This window comes from Brassica rapa, chromosome A05, assembly GCF_000309985.2.
Source record: "Brassica rapa cultivar Chiifu-401-42 chromosome A05, CAAS_Brap_v3.01, whole genome shotgun sequence".
Lineage (NCBI taxonomy): Eukaryota > Viridiplantae > Streptophyta > Magnoliopsida > Brassicales > Brassicaceae > Brassica > Brassica rapa.
Window position 1 is genome coordinate 22,745,376 of NC_024799.2, and position 18,136 is coordinate 22,763,511.

General features: G+C 33.4%; 3 protein-coding genes across 4 annotated transcripts; 1 reads left to right on the forward strand and 2 right to left on the reverse strand.

The window, feature by feature from the left end:
* Positions 1 to 909: 909 nt before the first annotated feature.
* On the forward strand, positions 910 to 5,359 carry LOC103869848 (protein NRT1/ PTR FAMILY 1.1). Its single transcript, XM_009147915.3, has 4 exons — positions 910 to 1,183; positions 1,280 to 1,497; positions 3,291 to 3,853; positions 4,191 to 5,359. The coding sequence occupies exons 1-4, from the start codon at positions 1,084 to 1,086 to the stop codon at positions 5,089 to 5,091; spliced, it is 1,782 nt and encodes a 593-aa protein (XP_009146163.2). The 5' UTR covers positions 910 to 1,083; the 3' UTR covers positions 5,092 to 5,359.
* A 259-nt stretch (positions 5,360 to 5,618) lies between these two features.
* Positions 5,619 to 9,637, reverse strand: LOC103869849 (malonate--CoA ligase). 2 transcript variants are annotated; one of them, XM_009147916.3, is made up of 15 exons: positions 9,353 to 9,637; positions 8,957 to 9,126; positions 8,689 to 8,871; positions 8,344 to 8,515; positions 8,132 to 8,217; positions 7,844 to 7,966; positions 7,647 to 7,754; positions 7,231 to 7,329; positions 7,010 to 7,102; positions 6,823 to 6,900; positions 6,534 to 6,720; positions 6,367 to 6,440; positions 6,061 to 6,240; positions 5,925 to 5,978; positions 5,619 to 5,836 (listed from the first exon to the last, which is right to left on the reverse strand). In XM_009147916.3, exons 1-15 carry the CDS (start codon positions 9,516 to 9,518, stop codon positions 5,792 to 5,794), a joined length of 1,818 nt encoding a protein of 605 aa, XP_009146164.1. In that variant the 5' UTR covers positions 9,519 to 9,637; the 3' UTR covers positions 5,619 to 5,791. The 2 variants fall into 2 exon arrangements, with proteins under 2 accessions (XP_009146164.1, XP_033148136.1); XM_033292245.1 differs by lacking the exon at positions 9,353 to 9,637 and adding an exon at positions 9,248 to 9,266 and having other exon boundaries at positions 5,644 to 5,836.
* A 2,629-nt stretch (positions 9,638 to 12,266) lies between these two features.
* LOC103869850 (probable isoaspartyl peptidase/L-asparaginase 2) lies at positions 12,267 to 14,465 on the reverse strand. The gene is made up of 4 exons (XM_009147917.3): positions 13,590 to 14,465; positions 13,287 to 13,520; positions 13,107 to 13,193; positions 12,267 to 13,013 (listed from the first exon to the last, which is right to left on the reverse strand). The coding sequence occupies exons 1-4, from the start codon at positions 13,749 to 13,751 to the stop codon at positions 12,522 to 12,524; spliced, it is 975 nt and encodes a 324-aa protein (XP_009146165.1). The 5' UTR covers positions 13,752 to 14,465; the 3' UTR covers positions 12,267 to 12,521.
* Between the last annotated feature and the right edge of the window lie 3,671 nt (positions 14,466 to 18,136).

Genomic DNA, 18,136 nt, shown 5'->3' on the forward strand with positions numbered 1-18,136 from the left:
AATTAATTTATGCATTGAAAATATAAAAATGTATCTTTTTAAAACAATTTTTTTTATAAAACATGGATTTTTTTGGAAACGAAATGAGTATTGTATTCTGAATATATAAAATAGCAAGTAAAAAACAGATGTGAACTGAAATATCTAATAGCTAGCTTAAAATATAGACGAACAGTCTTATCGTTCCTCTAAAAGAAAATAGTCATTCCAATTCAAACTGATTATCTAGTCTTCCGATCAACTATTTTGATACAGTTTTGAACATTGTAATCGTTCATCTGATAAAAAAGGCTACATTCACAAATCACAACAACTGCTCTAAAACATATATTACTTGTACGGAGAAATGAACTGTGGTCTATTTTCACGATTATACCCTATCGTTTTAAATTAATGCGAATACGGCATGGTCAAAGTCTTTTAGCCATCGCAAGTACTTCAAAGAATTATTTTCCTGAAGACTGAACAAACTACTAGACTAATATTGATTGTGATAGGCCATTAACTGCAGTCCGGTTCGTGTTCAACCGTCTATTATTTTATTTGACGTAAGTAACATAGAACATTGTTAGTAACATGTAAATTATACTGTTTCTTATGAAAAAAAACTATATGAAAATGTGCACCCACCATTTATATAACTTTCATATACATTTAAAATACGCACATTTTCCTAGCATTTATGTTTCAACTACAATTTAGCTTAGACTATTAAAATGACGTTTTTCCTACTGCTTTTTCTGTTGGTTCTGTTTCCAGTTTAATTGGATTTTCTAAGTATGAAACCACAATAAAAACTCCATTCTATTAATATACAAAAATTACGATAAATTGATATAATATCATTTTAATTTGTGGGTCCGATAATGATAAGAGTAGATTATTTTATTTAATTAAACCTTGAGAAATCTATATTTAAATAGCGCCCATTTATTATTGCTCACTCGTCGCAGAAACAGAGATTCCTCGCTGTCTGAACTGAAAAATAAGATCGCATTAACTCAAAGCTCTCACAAAGACAAAGATCTTCTTCTTCTTCTTCTTCTTCTTATTCCTCTTTTCTCATTCAACTGAAAGGTAACAATGGAGAACCCTCCGGATCAAACAGAGTCAAAGGAGATGATGCTTCCACCCAGAACCAGAAGACCAAAGGGTGGACTTCTCACTATGCCCTTCATCATTGGTAAACTACATCTCTCTAATTTGTCAACCCAAATCTTTAAGTTACTCTGCTTTCTTGATGGATTCTAACTCTTCTTGTTGTTCTTGATGGATTAAGCAAACGAGGGGTTTGAGAAAGTGGCGAGCTACGGATTACTACAGAACATGATACTTTACCTGATGAGTGATTACGGTTTGGGAGTTGTGAAAGGACAAACCGTGTTGTTCATGTGGGTTGCTGCTACTAACTTCATGCCTCTCGTTGGAGCTTTTCTCTCAGATTCGTATTTGGGTCGCTTTTTCACCATCGCCATTGCCTCTCTCTCCAGTTTCTTGGTAAACTTTATTTTTTCTTATTAATCTCGCATAACCGGTTCATGCTTCTTCTCCGGTTTACTCTGAAAAAGTCCTCCGGTTTACTCCCGACAGTTAGTTCGTTGACATTAATAATTTACTAACCACTTAGCGTCCGGTTTGAAAAATGGTTTGTCTTTTATTTTTATACGGTTTCTTGTACATACGGTGAGGAATTTAAGGTTGGTTTTCACTAAAATTGGAAATCGTAACCGGGATTTTCCGATTTAGATTGATTTGGGTGAAAGGAAAAATTATTTTTTCACAACAAAGAGAATTCAATAAAAATCTAACAGTCATATAATTAAGGGCCTGGAAGTAAATGGTACGAGGTTTTTAAAGTTGTTTTTTCTATTTATTAAAAATCTCGGTAGGGTGATTTTTTGTCAAATTATTTCTATTATATTTTACTAAATGTATATCTTATTTTCTTCCCTTTCGTCAAACATTAATAGCCGTTTATTTGCTTAAACAGAAAACTCTTAGGGCAATAAATGGGAGATTCATAGGGTAACTGTTTCTTAGATTTAACTAACGAAAACTAAAAATCATTTTTTAAAAATTTTATTTTCGGTTCTCAGTTTTTTCAACTAAAAAATAAAAAGACGGTTTTTATATTATGCTAGGAACTTCATCCTAAAAATTCTCAAATAAACATGACCCTAAGGTCATGTACTATATAGTCTGTGGTAATAAACACGTACAGTAAAATTTCTATTTTAAGAGTTATGATTAAGCTTTGTAGAAGAAGCCTCTTTCCATTAAGAGTCAAAACTTTCACATGTTGCATGTGCAACCCTGAAACTGCTGTCCAATTAATGAAAACTAAAGCACTTTATTATTTTATATCTGTTTCCATAATAAAATATATCAAAGTCGGTAAAAAAATTAAATACAAAAGCCAGGTATTCTGAATTGTCCATGTGATTATATAACAACATGATTTAAATAATCATAAAGTATTAAATATCATTATTATCAAATATTATTTTAGTCTTTAAAAATCTGGTTACTTACCTTGTTGTTGTGGCCTTGTGGGCTTTCTCTGGCAAGTAGTGATTGTGAGTGACCACACTACTCAATCTCTATTAAGAAAAATACATTTCTAAATATGAATTTATAAACTATTTGTTTAAATGAATTTTATTGTTTATAATCTATATAAGCTGTATTTCTGACTATGAATTTATAAACTAATTGTTGAACTGAATTTCATAATATATGATCCATATAAGCTGACGTGGACCTACTTAGGCCACACAATTTAAGGATTTGACATTAGTTTTGGCAATCATAGAAGCGTTGGGCAGAAAGTTAATATCGACTGGTGACCCATGTTTTTGTACTATCTTGTCCTATTATTAATGATCATACTTTTACCTCACCCACTTGAAAAACCTCATCGATAACTATATCGTGACATCAATTTGATTTTGAATGTATATATTATATAGCAATCATTCATCTCGATCAATCATTTTCCCTTGAGAACAAAATGTTTTGGTTTGAATATGACAACTGACATATAGATCTGATCCTAATATTCGGATTCTTGTTCTTGGAAGTATATGTTATGTAAATATATCTACAAAATTTTACGAAAGATTCAAACACAACATTTCTATTAATGCTGTCATGCTAAGAATAGTAAATAGGTCAAAATATTAATAATGCTAATCGGATTTACACTAATTACTTGTGTATTTTAGTACTTGATTATATGAAGTATCTTAAAATTTATGTTCCTAATGAGTTGTCAATATTAAACGTTACAGGGGATGGTGCTTCTATGGCTAACGGCGATGTTACCACAAGTGAAGCCATCACCGTGCATAGCATCAGCCGGAACCAACTGCAGTTCCCCAGCAGCCACATCTTCTCAACTGGCTCTTTTGTATTCCGCATTTGCACTTATATCGATCGGATCAGGTGGAATCAGGCCGTGTTCTTTAGCCTTTGGTGCTGATCAGTTGGATAACAAAGAGAATCCCAAGAACGAGAGAGTTCTTGAGAGTTTCTTTGGTTGGTACTACGCTTCTTCATCGGTTGCTGTCTTGATCGCTTTCACTGTCATTGTCTACATTCAAGATCATCTAGGATGGAGGATAGGGTTTGGTATACCCGCGATTCTCATGCTACTCGCGAGTATAGTGTTTGTTTTCGCGTCTCCTCTCTACGTTAAACGTAATGTGACCAAGAGTCTGTTCACTGGTTTGGCTCAGGCGGCTGTTGCAGCTTACGTGAACAGGAAGTTAATGTTACCGGGTCAGAGTGACTCCTATGGTTGTTATCACCACTTGAAAGATTCTGAACTCAAAGCTCCAAGTGATAAATTGAGGTAAAATAAAATATACTTCACATGTCTCCTTATTTTTCTAAATGATGTTTTTTTTTGTGTTTTACACATTAAAAATCCATTATAAATGTATCATTTTTTGTTGTTTAGCTATTTTTTTTAATAATTTTAAACAAATAATATTTGAGTAAATACCTTTTTTTTTTGAAATTTACAATTTACCATTAGCAACTAATAAAAATTGTATAGAAAAAGTATATATAGATTTTTTAAATAAACTTTTTTATTAAAATATTTATGTTTTATAAACCGAGGGAGTATATATACAGTGTAGTGGATTTGGTTTCTTGAGTTTTGACAAGTTGTTGCAAATGATTAGGTTTCTGAACAAGGCTTGTGTCATAAAAAACCGCGACGAAGACATTGGTTCGGATGGTCTGGCCTTAAACCCATGGAGGCTCTGCACAACTGACCAAGTTGAGGAACTCAAGGCTTTGGTCAAGGTGATACCGGTTTGGTCCACAGGGATAATGATGTCTATAAACGTGAGCCAGAACTCGTTTCAGCTGCTTCAAGCTAACTCAATGGACAGACGTTTGAGCAACGATTCAACCTTCAAAATCCCAGCTGGATCTTTCGGCATGTTCACAATCATAGCCCTAATCTCATGGGTGGTTCTCTACGACCGTGCCATCCTCCCATTAGCTTCCAAGATCCGAGGTAGACCGGTTAGGATCAACGTCAAGATCCGAATGGGGTTAGGACTGTTCATATCATTCCTAGCAATGGCTGTTTCCGCAACTGTTGAGCATTACAGAAGGCGAACCGCGATAAGCCAAGGACTCAGAGACAACGCAACTGCCACAGTCAACATCTCAGCCATGTGGCTTGTACCACAGTATGTCCTACACGGTTTAGCAGAGGCCTTAACCGGGATAGGACAGACAGAGTTTTTCTACACCGAGTTTCCTAAAAGCATGTCGAGCATCGCAGCTGCGCTGTTTGGTCTAGGAATGGCAGTGGCTAATATATTGGCTAGTGTGATACTCAATGTGGTTAAGAATAGCTCGAAGAAAGGTGGAGTGAGCTGGATTGAAGATAATATCAACAAGGGTCATTATGATTATTACTATTGGGTTTTGGCGATCATGAGCTTCGTTAATGTTATCTATTACGTGGCGTGTAGCTGGTCGTATGGTCCGACGGTTGATCAGGTGAGGAATGATAAGGTTAATGGCGTGGGAGAGGAGGAACAAGAAGAAGTTGTTAAGATAAACTAAAGATTTGTTTAGTTTCTTTGCTCATGATTCGTCGTGTGTGTTTATATAATCTTTTATATATTTGTATGTATGTAATTAGATTTATTATATATAGTTTTTATGGATTTCGGATTTAGGAAGTAGAGGATTATATTAGTAGGTGAGCTTATTATTATTCTTCTTCTTACAGAAGCCATTGTTAGTGTGTGTGTGTGTGTGTGATATTTTGATTAAAGATAATCAAAATGTTCAAAATGGTAATTATATTTTATGAATGATTTTAAATTTTAGAAATTCAAAGCTTATATAGGGTCAAAAAAATAAGAAAATCAAAGGTTACTAAGACTAAAACCATTGTGTTTGATTTTGACTTTGAGTGGAGCCATCTACAAACTTTTTGGCTATGATTTCTCCATATCAATCTCTTTTAACCTCAATCACAGCTGATTTTGGCTCTACACTGGTTCCCTCTACTCTTTGCTTCTACCTCTACCTTTGCTTGCAGTTTGTTCACTTTAAAAATATTTTTTCTTCATGATGATGAGCAGAGTAACAGAGGAAATAAAATTAAGATTTACTTTCCAAATAGTTGGTCTTGGTTCTTGACCTTGTTAAGTCAACCGGATGATATAGAAAATATTATTTTATGCATCTATGTATTACAATCAAAGAACAAGATGCAAACAGAGAGAGGGAGAGAGATCCATGGTTGTCTGAGAATTTACTCTTGATGATCCAGAGATTTCTTTAGCTCTTTCTTGTTTACCTAAACCACATTAGAAGAATATGAGAATAGATTCTTACACCAAACAATCACCTTGAAATATAATTCAGTAAAAAGCCTCTTTTATTACCTTTCCCATGGCGTTGCGGGGTAAGCTCTCCCATATTATCAAACGTGTTGGCAGCTGAAAAAAGACAAAGGATATTATCAGCATGATGGTGAATTATTTCACAGACTATGTTTGTGTTTCGTCTGGTCAAGGTTACCTTGTAAGGAGCAAGCTTGTCTTTAGCCCAACCGCAGAGTTCTTCTAAGGTCATCACAGGTTTTGACTCATCATCTCTTTTCCTCTTTGCTCCAGCCTCAGCTACAATTATCGCTGTAACCGCTTCCCCATAGTTTTTGTCTGGTAACCCCAACACACAACATTCTGCAACAGTAGGGTGCTGGCAGGCAGAACACACAAACCAGATATTTCAGTTTAAGATCAACTTCTCTCAGTTTACTTAGTTAAGAGCTTATGATACCCTCAATGACCCAAAAGTAAAATTCAAATTGATGATTAGTGTTACCTCGAGTAGGGTAGATTCGATTTCTAAGGCAGACAACTTGTATCCTCCAACCTTCATTATATCAGCGCTAGTTCCTAATAATACACCAGAGAAAGAGAACATATCAAGAGATGGTACACAAAGCCACTCAGAAATCGTGTTTGGATGTAGTTATGGATTACTCTTACGTCCTAGAATCACGAAATATCCATCTTCATCCACTCTACCAGCATCTCCCGTCTTGAAGTATCCATCTTCCGTGAATGATTCTTTAGTCACTTCTGGAAGATTCCAGTACTCCTTGAACAAAGATGGGCTCTTTACGCAAATCTCACCCACTCCATCCGTATCATTCTTATCTTGTACAATCTTAGCCTATAATGTTTACAGACATTCTTTTTATTGTCAGCATCACAGCTTCGTATCTGAATATTAGTACTGTGTGGCATTAGTTAAAAGAAGGAAGATCTTACTCACCTCCACACCGGGAAGCGGTTTGCCTACAGTTCCTGCTTTCCGTTCACCCCGTAACGGGTTTGATATTGCCATTACAAACTATGAATGTTGAACAGAACTACTAAGAACAAGTTTCTTAAAAGGTATTTGTGTATTCCGGGGAACAATGACATAAAGGTAACTAAAAGAGACAGGAGAATCTACTTACCTCAGTCATGCCATATCGTTCCAAAAGACGATGGCCTGTGATACTTTCCCACTGATGCATCACCGGTCTAGGAAGAGCAGATGAGCCAGACATCTGAAAAATATATTTCATCAGCAAACATGTTAGCACTACGTGCACCAGAATTTGAAGACGGAATAGCCAAGGATATAAATGATATTAATTAAGCTGGATTTGTGCTTCTAAGACATTTGGTTGCTTACCATTAGGCGAAGCTTCTGCGCAGCAAAGGCGCTAGACTCTTTCGTTTCTTGATCCATTGCTTCGTAACCTTGTATCAACCGAGTATACATGGTTGGAACCTGTATATCACAACGTTTCACTTTTACCAATTAAATCTCTCTCTCAAACTCAATCTCTCTTAAAATAAAACGAGAAATATCTTAGGGCGCCAGACAAAAAATAAGAAACTGGTCGAATCAGCCACAAGACTATCATTATGTTACATAATATTATTGAGAAATTTGGCTCTGAAAACTTCAACCAACAGTATAAACCTATAATAAACTTCCTATATCAGATTCAAGAAAGGGCTCACGCAACATGAGTTTCTAGAGGCAGGGACATGCTAAAGCTTGAAATGGTAGTGCTAAAGGAAGCAAAGACACAAAAGACTTACGCCAGTAAAGACAGTTATGGGGTTATCGGTTTTGTCATCATTCACCGGATATGATTCACGCCATCTGCGCCAGATTCCACTAACACTAAATTTGGGCAAAAACTCAACCTTCAAGGAGGAATGTAAACATCAGTAACCAGCCTTGAGAAGTTATTTTGGAATAGCTAAAGCGAAACATATATGGATATATAAATTACCGAAGATCGCGCGTAAAGAGGAGCAAATAAAGCGTTAAAAAGGCCATGAACATGATGTAGTGGGAGGCAGTGGAGAAAGTGATCAGCAGATGTGTACTCCCAAGCTTCAGTTAGCATTCTAACCTGCACCATTTACAAGCTTCTAAGTTACATCATCATTTTTCCCTTACCCACTGGAGAGACAGAGGAATACATCTAATGCTCTCAGAAGAGATCACACTTGCTAATGCATGTTTTGAGTGGATTTAAACATGACGTTAGCTGCATGTGGAGGTTGAATATATATACCTGGGAATTTATGCTTTTGTGAGTATGGACAACCCCTTTTGGTTTACCAGTTGTACCACTAGTGTAGACGATCAATGCTGGATCATCTGTTAAAACAAACACTGATGTGATTGGAATGGACAGACTAATAATTGACTGAATGTATGGTGGCAGAATTTAAAAGAGCAGGCTTTATATATAGTTCATGAACTCCAGTATATTCAAAATCTTACCTAGAAGCTTTCCGTCTTCTTCAAAACTGTCATCTTGAAACTGATTGCGTGTAACAGTTTCCGAAGTTGAGTTAAGAACAGAAGGAATCAGATGAAATCGAGCGTCACTCTTTGCTGCTATAGTTTTCATAGTTTCACTATGGTCCTCCGTGCTCAATAACACAGATATGTCCTAGCCACCAAAGAAAACAAGATTATATTTTTTTTTTCTGAAGATTGTGATAAAGCCGATCATCCCTATACTAAGGACTACAACTAGCAGGAAGGGTCAAAATCTCAAGGAAAATATACAAAGCATTTAAAAGCAAAAGGAAAAAAAGGAAGGCAAATAGATTTTCAATATACCGAGTTATTCATGACATATAAGAGTTCAGCCTCAGGATAGCTGAGCGCAAGTGGAACTGCGACGCCACCACTAAACCAAGTCCCAAGGACTCCAGCAACAAACTCAGCTGAAGGTTTCGCCACAATCCCAACTCTAGCTCCTTTAAGACTACCAAACCCTTCATACTTCTTACTCTCACCTCCCTACAGAAAATGTAGAAAACAGAAAACCTGTTAAAGAGCCTTTGTCAAGAGCAGAAACTACGCTAGATACAGTTTCAAACCATACATTTGTGGTATCCTCGCGGCAGAACAGTTTAGATATTGTCAAGGCAGAGGATGTAAGCTGGCCATAAGAGTAACTCTTCTCATCGGCTTTAATCGCTATCCTATCACAGGCGTTTGACCCTTCTGACAAAACCGCTTTAAACACTTCCATGAGGGAACCAGACTGTGTACCTGCATCAATTGATTACATAGATGATCAGATCATTTAAGGTTATACCAAAAGCACAGATCTTTAAGACATATTTAAAATAAACATATTGTTGAGTTTCGAAGGGTGATCAACGTTATATACCGAAAAGCACGGATCTTTAAGACATTTCGTCGAACAGGTAACATGCGTTTAAGAGAATTTAAAACAAACAAAAGAACAGCCAGATCATATGAAAAGAAAACTTACAGAAGAGATGGTTTGGTCGGAAGAATCGAAACCCAGGATTCAGACACGAAGTAGGTGGCTGTGATCGAGGAAGACGACGACGACGATAGGACAGAATTGGGGAGTTGTGGAGCCGAGAGTTAATAATGTAAGAGAAGTAGTTGAAACTCTTTAAAGTAGCTGTCATTTTGTAGGTTTGCAGTAATATGTGTTGTTGTTGTTCGTTAAAAATAAAACGTTGAAAATTTTCGATCAAAGATTTTGGCTTTTTTTGTTTTGTTTTGTTCGTATTCGTTGTGTCAAACAACGTAGCCGCTCATGTTGGGTAGGTTGCAATCGCGCAAAAAAATTAAAAAGCCTTATTTCGTTTTCGGAATCATCAAAATCGCGACTGGAAACGTTGGTGACGCGTCTGGCTTCTCCAAGTTTTCGACAAGTGGAAATTCGGCACGTGCATGTATCTGCGATGGAAAATAATGTGGAAAGTGACAAAAGCGTTTATGGTTTTTGTTTTCGCTGTCGTTTTATCTCTTGGGAATTTGGTAATCCTCCTATATATCAAACGAGGAGTCACTTAATTGAATTTTGTTTTGCTGTAAATCATTAAAAAAGTTTAAGAAAATTGTTATAATTTGATTAATTGAAAATATTCAATTTTTAATTATTTTAATTAGATCTAAAATAAATAGTAAATTTAAAACTAATTAATATCACTTACAAAATAGTTTAAATTATATTACAAATAATAATTTATGGTAATTAATTGTTAAAATTATAGAAAATATAATAATGTTTGAATAATTATTTTATATTTATACTACCTAAAATAATTAGCAGAACATAATTTATAGAAATCGATATAATGATTTCATATGATTATATAAAACATTATATTCGTATATAAAAAATTATAATAATTATTAATTTCTTATAATGCTCATATATGCCTTATAAGCCATTTATAAAAAAAATTAAAACATTTATAAGATCTATCATGGCTTACAAAATTATTTCATCTTAATTTTAAATGATTTAAATGAGTTTATAAAATATTTATAAAAAAATAAAAATTCTCCTATATATTAAATGAGAAGTCACTTTAGTGAGTTTTGCTTACATTTCGATCATTTGTGTAGTCTTAAAAAAATTGTTATTATTTGCTTGGTCGATAAATTTTAATTTTTTCTCTTTTAATTTATATTTAAAATAAAAAATTAATTCTATAACCAATTAATATCACTTGCAAAATAATCTAAATTATATTGCAAATAATGATTTATGAAACTAATTGTTGAAATTATATAAAGAATAATAATGTTTGATTAATTATTTTTTATATTTATAAACTAAATAATATAATGAACGAAACTTTTATAATTTTTAATTATTTTAATTAGATATAAAATAAATGCTAAGTCTAAACTAATTATTATCACTTGCCAAATAACCTAAATGATATTAAAAATAAGAATAATGATAGCTAATTTTGAAAGTTATAGAAATTGTAATAATGTTTGATCGATTATTTTTATATTTATATATAATAAAATATTGAATAGAAAACAATTTATAAAAATTGATATAATGATTTCATATTCATATAAAAATATAGTCGTATCTATAATACTAACAAATCTCTTACAATGTTCATATATGCTTTTAAATCATTAAGCTTTGAAGATTGGACGGATTATATTTAATGAACCATGAGAGAACTTTGATTTAATTTTTGTTTTTTCGCATTTTGAGTCAAATAATATAGTGAATAAGGTAATGTTATGATTGAAAAGAATAATGTTATGATTGAAAAGAATTCTAAGATAATTTTTTGGTTTATTGGTTGTATGTTTTGTATTACTAATTAGAGAGAGAAGTAAATATTTGGCAAAAAAATATGTAAAATATAGTTAGGATAACATTAGCAAAGATTAATAAAAAGAACGAAATGATAATAATAAAAATAAGAAAAAACAGAGGAAGATGCATAATATGTGTCGGTGAAGTTAATGTGATAATTACATATATAAATTCATAAGCATTTGTTATTACTAAATATTCCTCAGTTATTCTTACATCAAATTTATAGAAACTTTACGATTAATTTTCAAACTATTTGACGTTAAAAATTATATTTTTAATATTTCAAACTATATGATATTATATACGTAATATATATTTTTATACAATATTTATATATACGAATTCGCGAGCAAAACCATCTAGTTAGTAATTACTATTGATTACTGATTAGTGGTCAAGCACCCTGCCACTTGTCTTTTTATTTATCAGAAAATTTCAGCTCCAATGTTCTCAATATTTTCAATCGTGGTAAGTAGCTAACATCTTACGCACATTGATGCCTTCAATCACTGTTATCCACCCAGTCTAACTTCGATTTAGAAAAATTCTACAAAAAAATAGTTTTCATTTAGCTATGATATTATTTGACTGAATTTAAAGTTATGTAAGACTTTTAAAATGAGAAATAAATCTTGGATGCGTTCCAAAAAAAGATTAATATTGGATATGTAGTTTGACATACCATGACGTGTTGATTTAGGTGATAAAAAGGTTATGGCTAGAACTACCGCCAAATAGATTCGATTCTCGTTAGAAGAAATTATTTACTGGATTTCCGGCAAAAAAGTGAATGATCTATGATTTGTATGGGTGTAGTCTAATGCTGCACCAGAACATAAAATCTTCTCGAAAGGTATGAGAAGCGTGGTCAGCCTCGGCTGACTGTATGAATTATGCTTCTTAATGTTTTGTTCTATTTTGTGTCAAACGTATAAGACTGATTCTCACCATAGTCAGATGAATCATTTCGTTTTAACTTTCAAATTTTAAAGGATTATTGTAGATAGGTTTGATGACCCTCAAATTGTGAAACTTTTGTTTTGTCCATGAAATTTTAGAGCCGGCCATAGACATAAGTACAAATCATTACTGAATTGTAATTACTCATGAAGCAAATACTACCGCTCAAGAAATCTTAAACAAGAAACTGACAAATCGAAACCACAATAAACACACATTAATAATGGACTGAAAATATCAAATACCTAAATTTGATACTCCAGGATTATGTTAAGCTACCAAATCGATAGAGATATGATGAAAGGATCACACTGATCGAACACTAAGCCATTTAAAATAAATAAATAAAATACAAAGCTCTATCTCTCTCTCACTCCCACATAGCAACTTCCATGAACCCATCTTCAGTTGCACATCCTCTAAACATCCCATTACAGTTAAAACCACAAACCACCTCTCCTTTATTCGACACAGCAATAAGTCCAGCGAACCCTTCGTCCAGTCGATGCTTGATAACATAATCAACCGCTTCTTGAAGCCCAACACCTTTATACTCCATTACAGCCGACACGTCACGCGCTAGCGTCGACCTTATGATAGCTTCTCCTTCTCCTGTACACGACACACCACAAAGCTCAGACGCATACGTACCGGCTCCTATCAACGGCGAGTCTCCTATCCTTCCCATCATCTTGTTCATCAGACCACCCGTTGATGTTCCCGCAGCACAACGTCCTTCTCTGTCAACCACCACGCATCCCACTGTCTCCGGCGCATAAATGCTGATCGGAAGACCGTTCATCACTATAGGACTGTCGGTTACGGCTGCACCGGCGCATCCTAGCGGGATACGGTAATCAAACTGTAAATAAAAAACAAGAAAAACACAGACCACACGATTAAAAACGTGCGGTGAATAAATGAACGGTGGAGATTGAGTCAAACCGTATATTACCAAGATGGAGTTGGCTTCTTTTGCCAGCTTGAGCATCCCCACGTTGTCGTCCGTGACAAAGTAATCGTTGTCCACAATTTCAACTCCCTATAAACCGAACGATTCCGGTTAAGCGATAAAATTTTAACCGAGTGGTTAAGAATAAAAACCGGAGGGGTAAATAGTAAAATAAAATAAAACCTGTTTGCGAGCGAACTCCTCCGCGCCTGAGAAGGCTAGGTAAGAGTGGGGAGATTTGTCCATGACGAGACGAGCGAGAGAAATAGGGTTCTTCACGGTGGTTATCCCCGAAACGGCGCCGCATCGTCTCTTCGTACCGTCCATAATGCTTGCTTCCATCTCCACCGTTCCTTGTTCCGTCAAAGCAGATCCACGGCCTGAGTTAAACAGAGGATCCGTCTCTAATTCTCTAATCTGCATGCGTCAATCGTTTAGACCAAAATAAATGTAATAATAAAATATTGAGACAAGAGAACTACGTACGACGAGCTCAACGACGTCAATGGCGGAGACGTTGGAACGTAAAGCTGCTATGCCGAGGTTAAGACAGCGAGTTAAAAGCTGTTTCGCCTGTTCTTGTCTCTCTACGGGAAGATTTGGGTCGATTCCTGCGCCACCGTGTACTGCGATTGCCCATCTACCCATTATTTTTATCTCTTTTCTTTCTCTTAATGTCTCTCTCTTTGTGTTTCAGAATGTATCACACAGTTTGATTGATTAAACTAAATTTGATGGTAGAAAGAGAGAGACGCATGGGATCCTTTATATAGGCCCTAACGCGGAAAGGATGACCCACATTTAAGAGAGTGGCGTCAGCATCTGCTCATTGTATTTATCAGTTTACGTTTTTAATTGTTAAATAATCTTTTTTTAATTGCGTCCATCTGGTTCTTAATTTTCTCCGTATCTCTTATTTTGTTTGTAAATTTTTCAAAAAGGAAATTTCGTTTAAAAAAATTCATTTATTTTATGTCAATTATTTACTTTTAATCAAACAAAATTAACCACCAAAAATATAAGAGTAGATACTATGAAAACAAGAAAAAAATCTTCATAAAGAACTATAAAAACAAGAATAGTTTAATTTTATGACATAACTCGTAGTAATATTATTAACAAAAGTTGTCCTCGGAACTTGAATTCTTAAAGCTGGATTCCACACCAGTTACATTTGTTACATGCATGAAGAGAGCCAAGGCTATTGGAAGAAAAAAAACAATGTTAGATCATATAATTATTAAATTTTAATATTTAAATATGATTTAAAAATATTTAAATTATTTTAAATATTAAATTATTTTTGAACAAATTAACTTATTAAAAAAATGTTCTTTAAAGCGTTAAAGTAGCTTATATTATTACATTTTATAACACTATCTAGTTTAAAATTTAATATTGTATATTAACAAAGTCTTTTTTTTAATACTAAATTTTGGAAGATCATGGACCGGTTGTACTGACCACCCTCCACACTTAGACCATAACTATCGCAGGGATTTTGAGGGTTTTTTTGTTAAAAAAAATATGTGAGCCCCATTAAACCATAAAAACTAGTCCCAAAAATCATGAAATAAAGTTCGATTTTGAAGGGGTTTTTGGACTGTTCACGGGTCTCATCAACATGTGACGGTTCACTATTAGCTTATTTTTTAATTTTTTTTAGACAAAAAAAATTTCTTAAAAACCAGAAAAATAGTTTTACCGTTAATCATGCTCTCAGCCGGCACTGTATCCATTTTTAGTATTATTTTCATTTTGTCTTATTATTCTAAGTATCTTTTTGGTCTAAATGTTAATATATTCTACAGTTACAAAAAAAAAAATGTTAATATATTCTACGTACGTGCTGAACATGGATCGATATTTAATACTAAAATCTGTCAATAACAAACTCTCACACAAGTTGTGAAATATTTGTTTTTTGAAACTCCAACCTGGCACGCAATTTCCCAATTTGTTTGAACAACAGCCTTTCTTCACCCGTGTTTCCGTATGTTTATCGTCAATGTTATGTTAATCAACGTCAAACCCTCGTAGCTCAAGATTATGTGTAAAGTCTATCTTGTCGATTATTTAGGTCCAACTCGACAGGTTTATCAGAAAACTTAGTGTTATAACAAAACTATAACGTAATCGTACGTAGCGTATGCATCATAATCTTTACGCTAAGATGTATTAAATCTTTCCTTTTCCAGCGTATATACTGTTATACAGATGCATCAAAACGTTCACTCTAACGTCACGAACCGAAATATTTTGGTATTTTTCTGTCCTTATATACATATACAAACCTTATTTGGAAATATAATAATCTCTATAAATAGTGTTTCATATTCATGGTAGGCATGAGAAAAAGTTGATGGCACTATATTTTAGTAACCCTCGTGGTTTACTATATTACATATATTCACTTGAGTTATCCCAGGGTTTAAGGTTTAGAGTATATGATTTAAGGTTTAAGAATTAAGATTTAGGGTTTAATTTTTTGTTGATAACGTTAAAAATATTATTTTTTTTAAATTCTTTTTCTGTAACTACTATGTTTTTTTTTACTTAAAAAAAAAACATAATATAATTTGACAATATTTTGTTTTCTTTTTAAAAGATATCAAATTTAAAATAATGAAATCCTATTAGTTGATGAACCCAAGAGTAACTTTTTGTTATGTTCAAATTGCATGATCACGACGAAACAAAAATGTTTTATAAAACCTCATTTAGAAGCATCATATACATTTGCATAGGAACTATACTTTACATAAACCAAATTTGTAAGGAAAAAATGAAGACTATATGTTTATTTTACTAAGATTTTATAAATTGTTTTTTTTTTTGCTAAAGGAAATGGTTAAACCTGGATCTATTAAAGACACATACATAACCCCGGATAGAAGATGCAGTCCACAGACTCCCGAATATTCAAATGGACCGTAAGCAATGGGCTATATCCGCGTGGCCACATATGGAACTAATAATTTCGCACTATCTCTGACTTGGATCATCAGAGAAATTTCTCTTCTAATGGAAACCACTAGACCACCACAATGTAGTTAATGATTTTATAAATAGTTGAAAGTTATATTCATTGTACACGACAAAAAATGACATTGTATATCATTAATTAATATTTAATACTGAACATCACTAAAATAAAATAAAGGGCATGCAAGTGTTGGTTAAATGTGAAGATGGAGTTGGAAAGTAGATGTTGCACGCACTTGCTGGCAATTAGCAGGATCATAGTATGCATAGAGGAATGGTTATTTACCTCAGGATTCGTGTCTAATTTGTTGGTGGCTAGTCACATTTCTCTTCTCTCTCTCTCCACAGGTTTGGAATCTCCGTGATTTTGGTAAAAAAAAAGGGTTTGGAATCTCCGTGATTTTCTATTTCATGTGTGAAAGGACAGAGCCTAGTGGCTTGAGTTGTGGATTCCAATAGATTCCGTCACGTGACAAACTCCAATTAGAAGACGTCTCTACTCTTCCCTCTTTTGTTTGCCTCTCCCATGTCTTAGGGTCAATTCAATTAGATTCCCCACTCTCGTGGGATCTTGTCCTCTCATTCATGTTTTGAAGATCCCACCTCTGTCGTCTATATTATGTGATTTACTGCAAAATGATTAAAAGTATTCTGAAAATAAAGAACAAAATCACAACCATTGTTTATCAGCAGAAATATCTACTAGATACGGCATGAAAATGATATAGTTAAGTGCATCAATAGTTGAATGATTATAAGGAAAAAACATAACTTAAAAGTTATTTATTTGTATTTTCATTTACATCGATGCTGCTGAGTCCGAGGATTTGAACCGCGAAAGTCTTCAGACACAAGGACGTCTCTTACTATTCGGCCACCATAAATCAAGTGGAAGTTAATAATACGTTGTCTATTCAAATTAAAAAAATAGATTTTAGAGTTGTTTTCAGATGAAATATATATTTTTGATGGTGATGCAAAAGGCGATTGTCTTCTTTCTATTTTCCACTCAATAGTTATGATCAATTTGATCAGACTTTCAATGATTAAGTGTTTTTTATTCTTCTCTTTTCTGAAAGAAACTTTTATTTACAGCAGATTGAAGGTTAGTCTCTCTTCTTTTCAAAACGATGTTTCAGTTTCTAACATGTATGTTATGGCCATAATCGATGAAAAGATAATCAAGCAAATTGTGTCGATTTTCTGACTCAAGTGATTTGTTATGAAAAAAACATCCACCTATAAAATCCGTCATGGATTCGAGATGCAGAAAAAGATCTAGAGAGTAAAGCAAAAAGTTTAGAGAGTAAAGCAAGAAGTTTGATGTCCAGTAATGAATTTTCCATAACTTATATTTTGATACAATGCTAAAATCATCGATCACATTATGGACGAGACGACAACATCAATATAAAAATTTAGTCTCTTTGTTGTATGGCGATATTCGTTCAAAATTGGTCTTTTCAATCTTTATTTCTTACTAGGGCTGTTCAATATGGTAAAACCGAACCGTACCGAACCGAACCGAACCGAAATAGACAATATGGTTTGGTTTTGGTATATACCATATAAACCGAATGGATATAATTTTATAAAAACCGTAGGATTTGGATATGGTTTGGTATATAACCGATTAAACCGAATAAACCGAACAAAACCGATTAAAAGTAGAAACATGTAAATATGTATCTATTTTATAACAATACATGAAAATCTATTTGTTACATAAGTTAAATTTGTGTTAATAACTATTACCATAATTTTATAGTAATAAAAAACCTTAATTTGTAAGACACTTGAACTATAACTAAATAACAATACATCGCAATTCAGACATCTTATTTTCTAAGTCTTTTTTTGATCATTTTGATTTATTTTAGTCTTCACTAAATTAATATGAAGATTATAAATTTTATGGACAATAATTAATTGAAAATTTTCAATTGAAAAAACATGACTTTAATGAACACTAAATATGAAAGAGTGGAAAAACTTTTCTTTCATGTTTCTGTTTTGTTTCATATTTTTATTTTCAAAATTTCAAACTT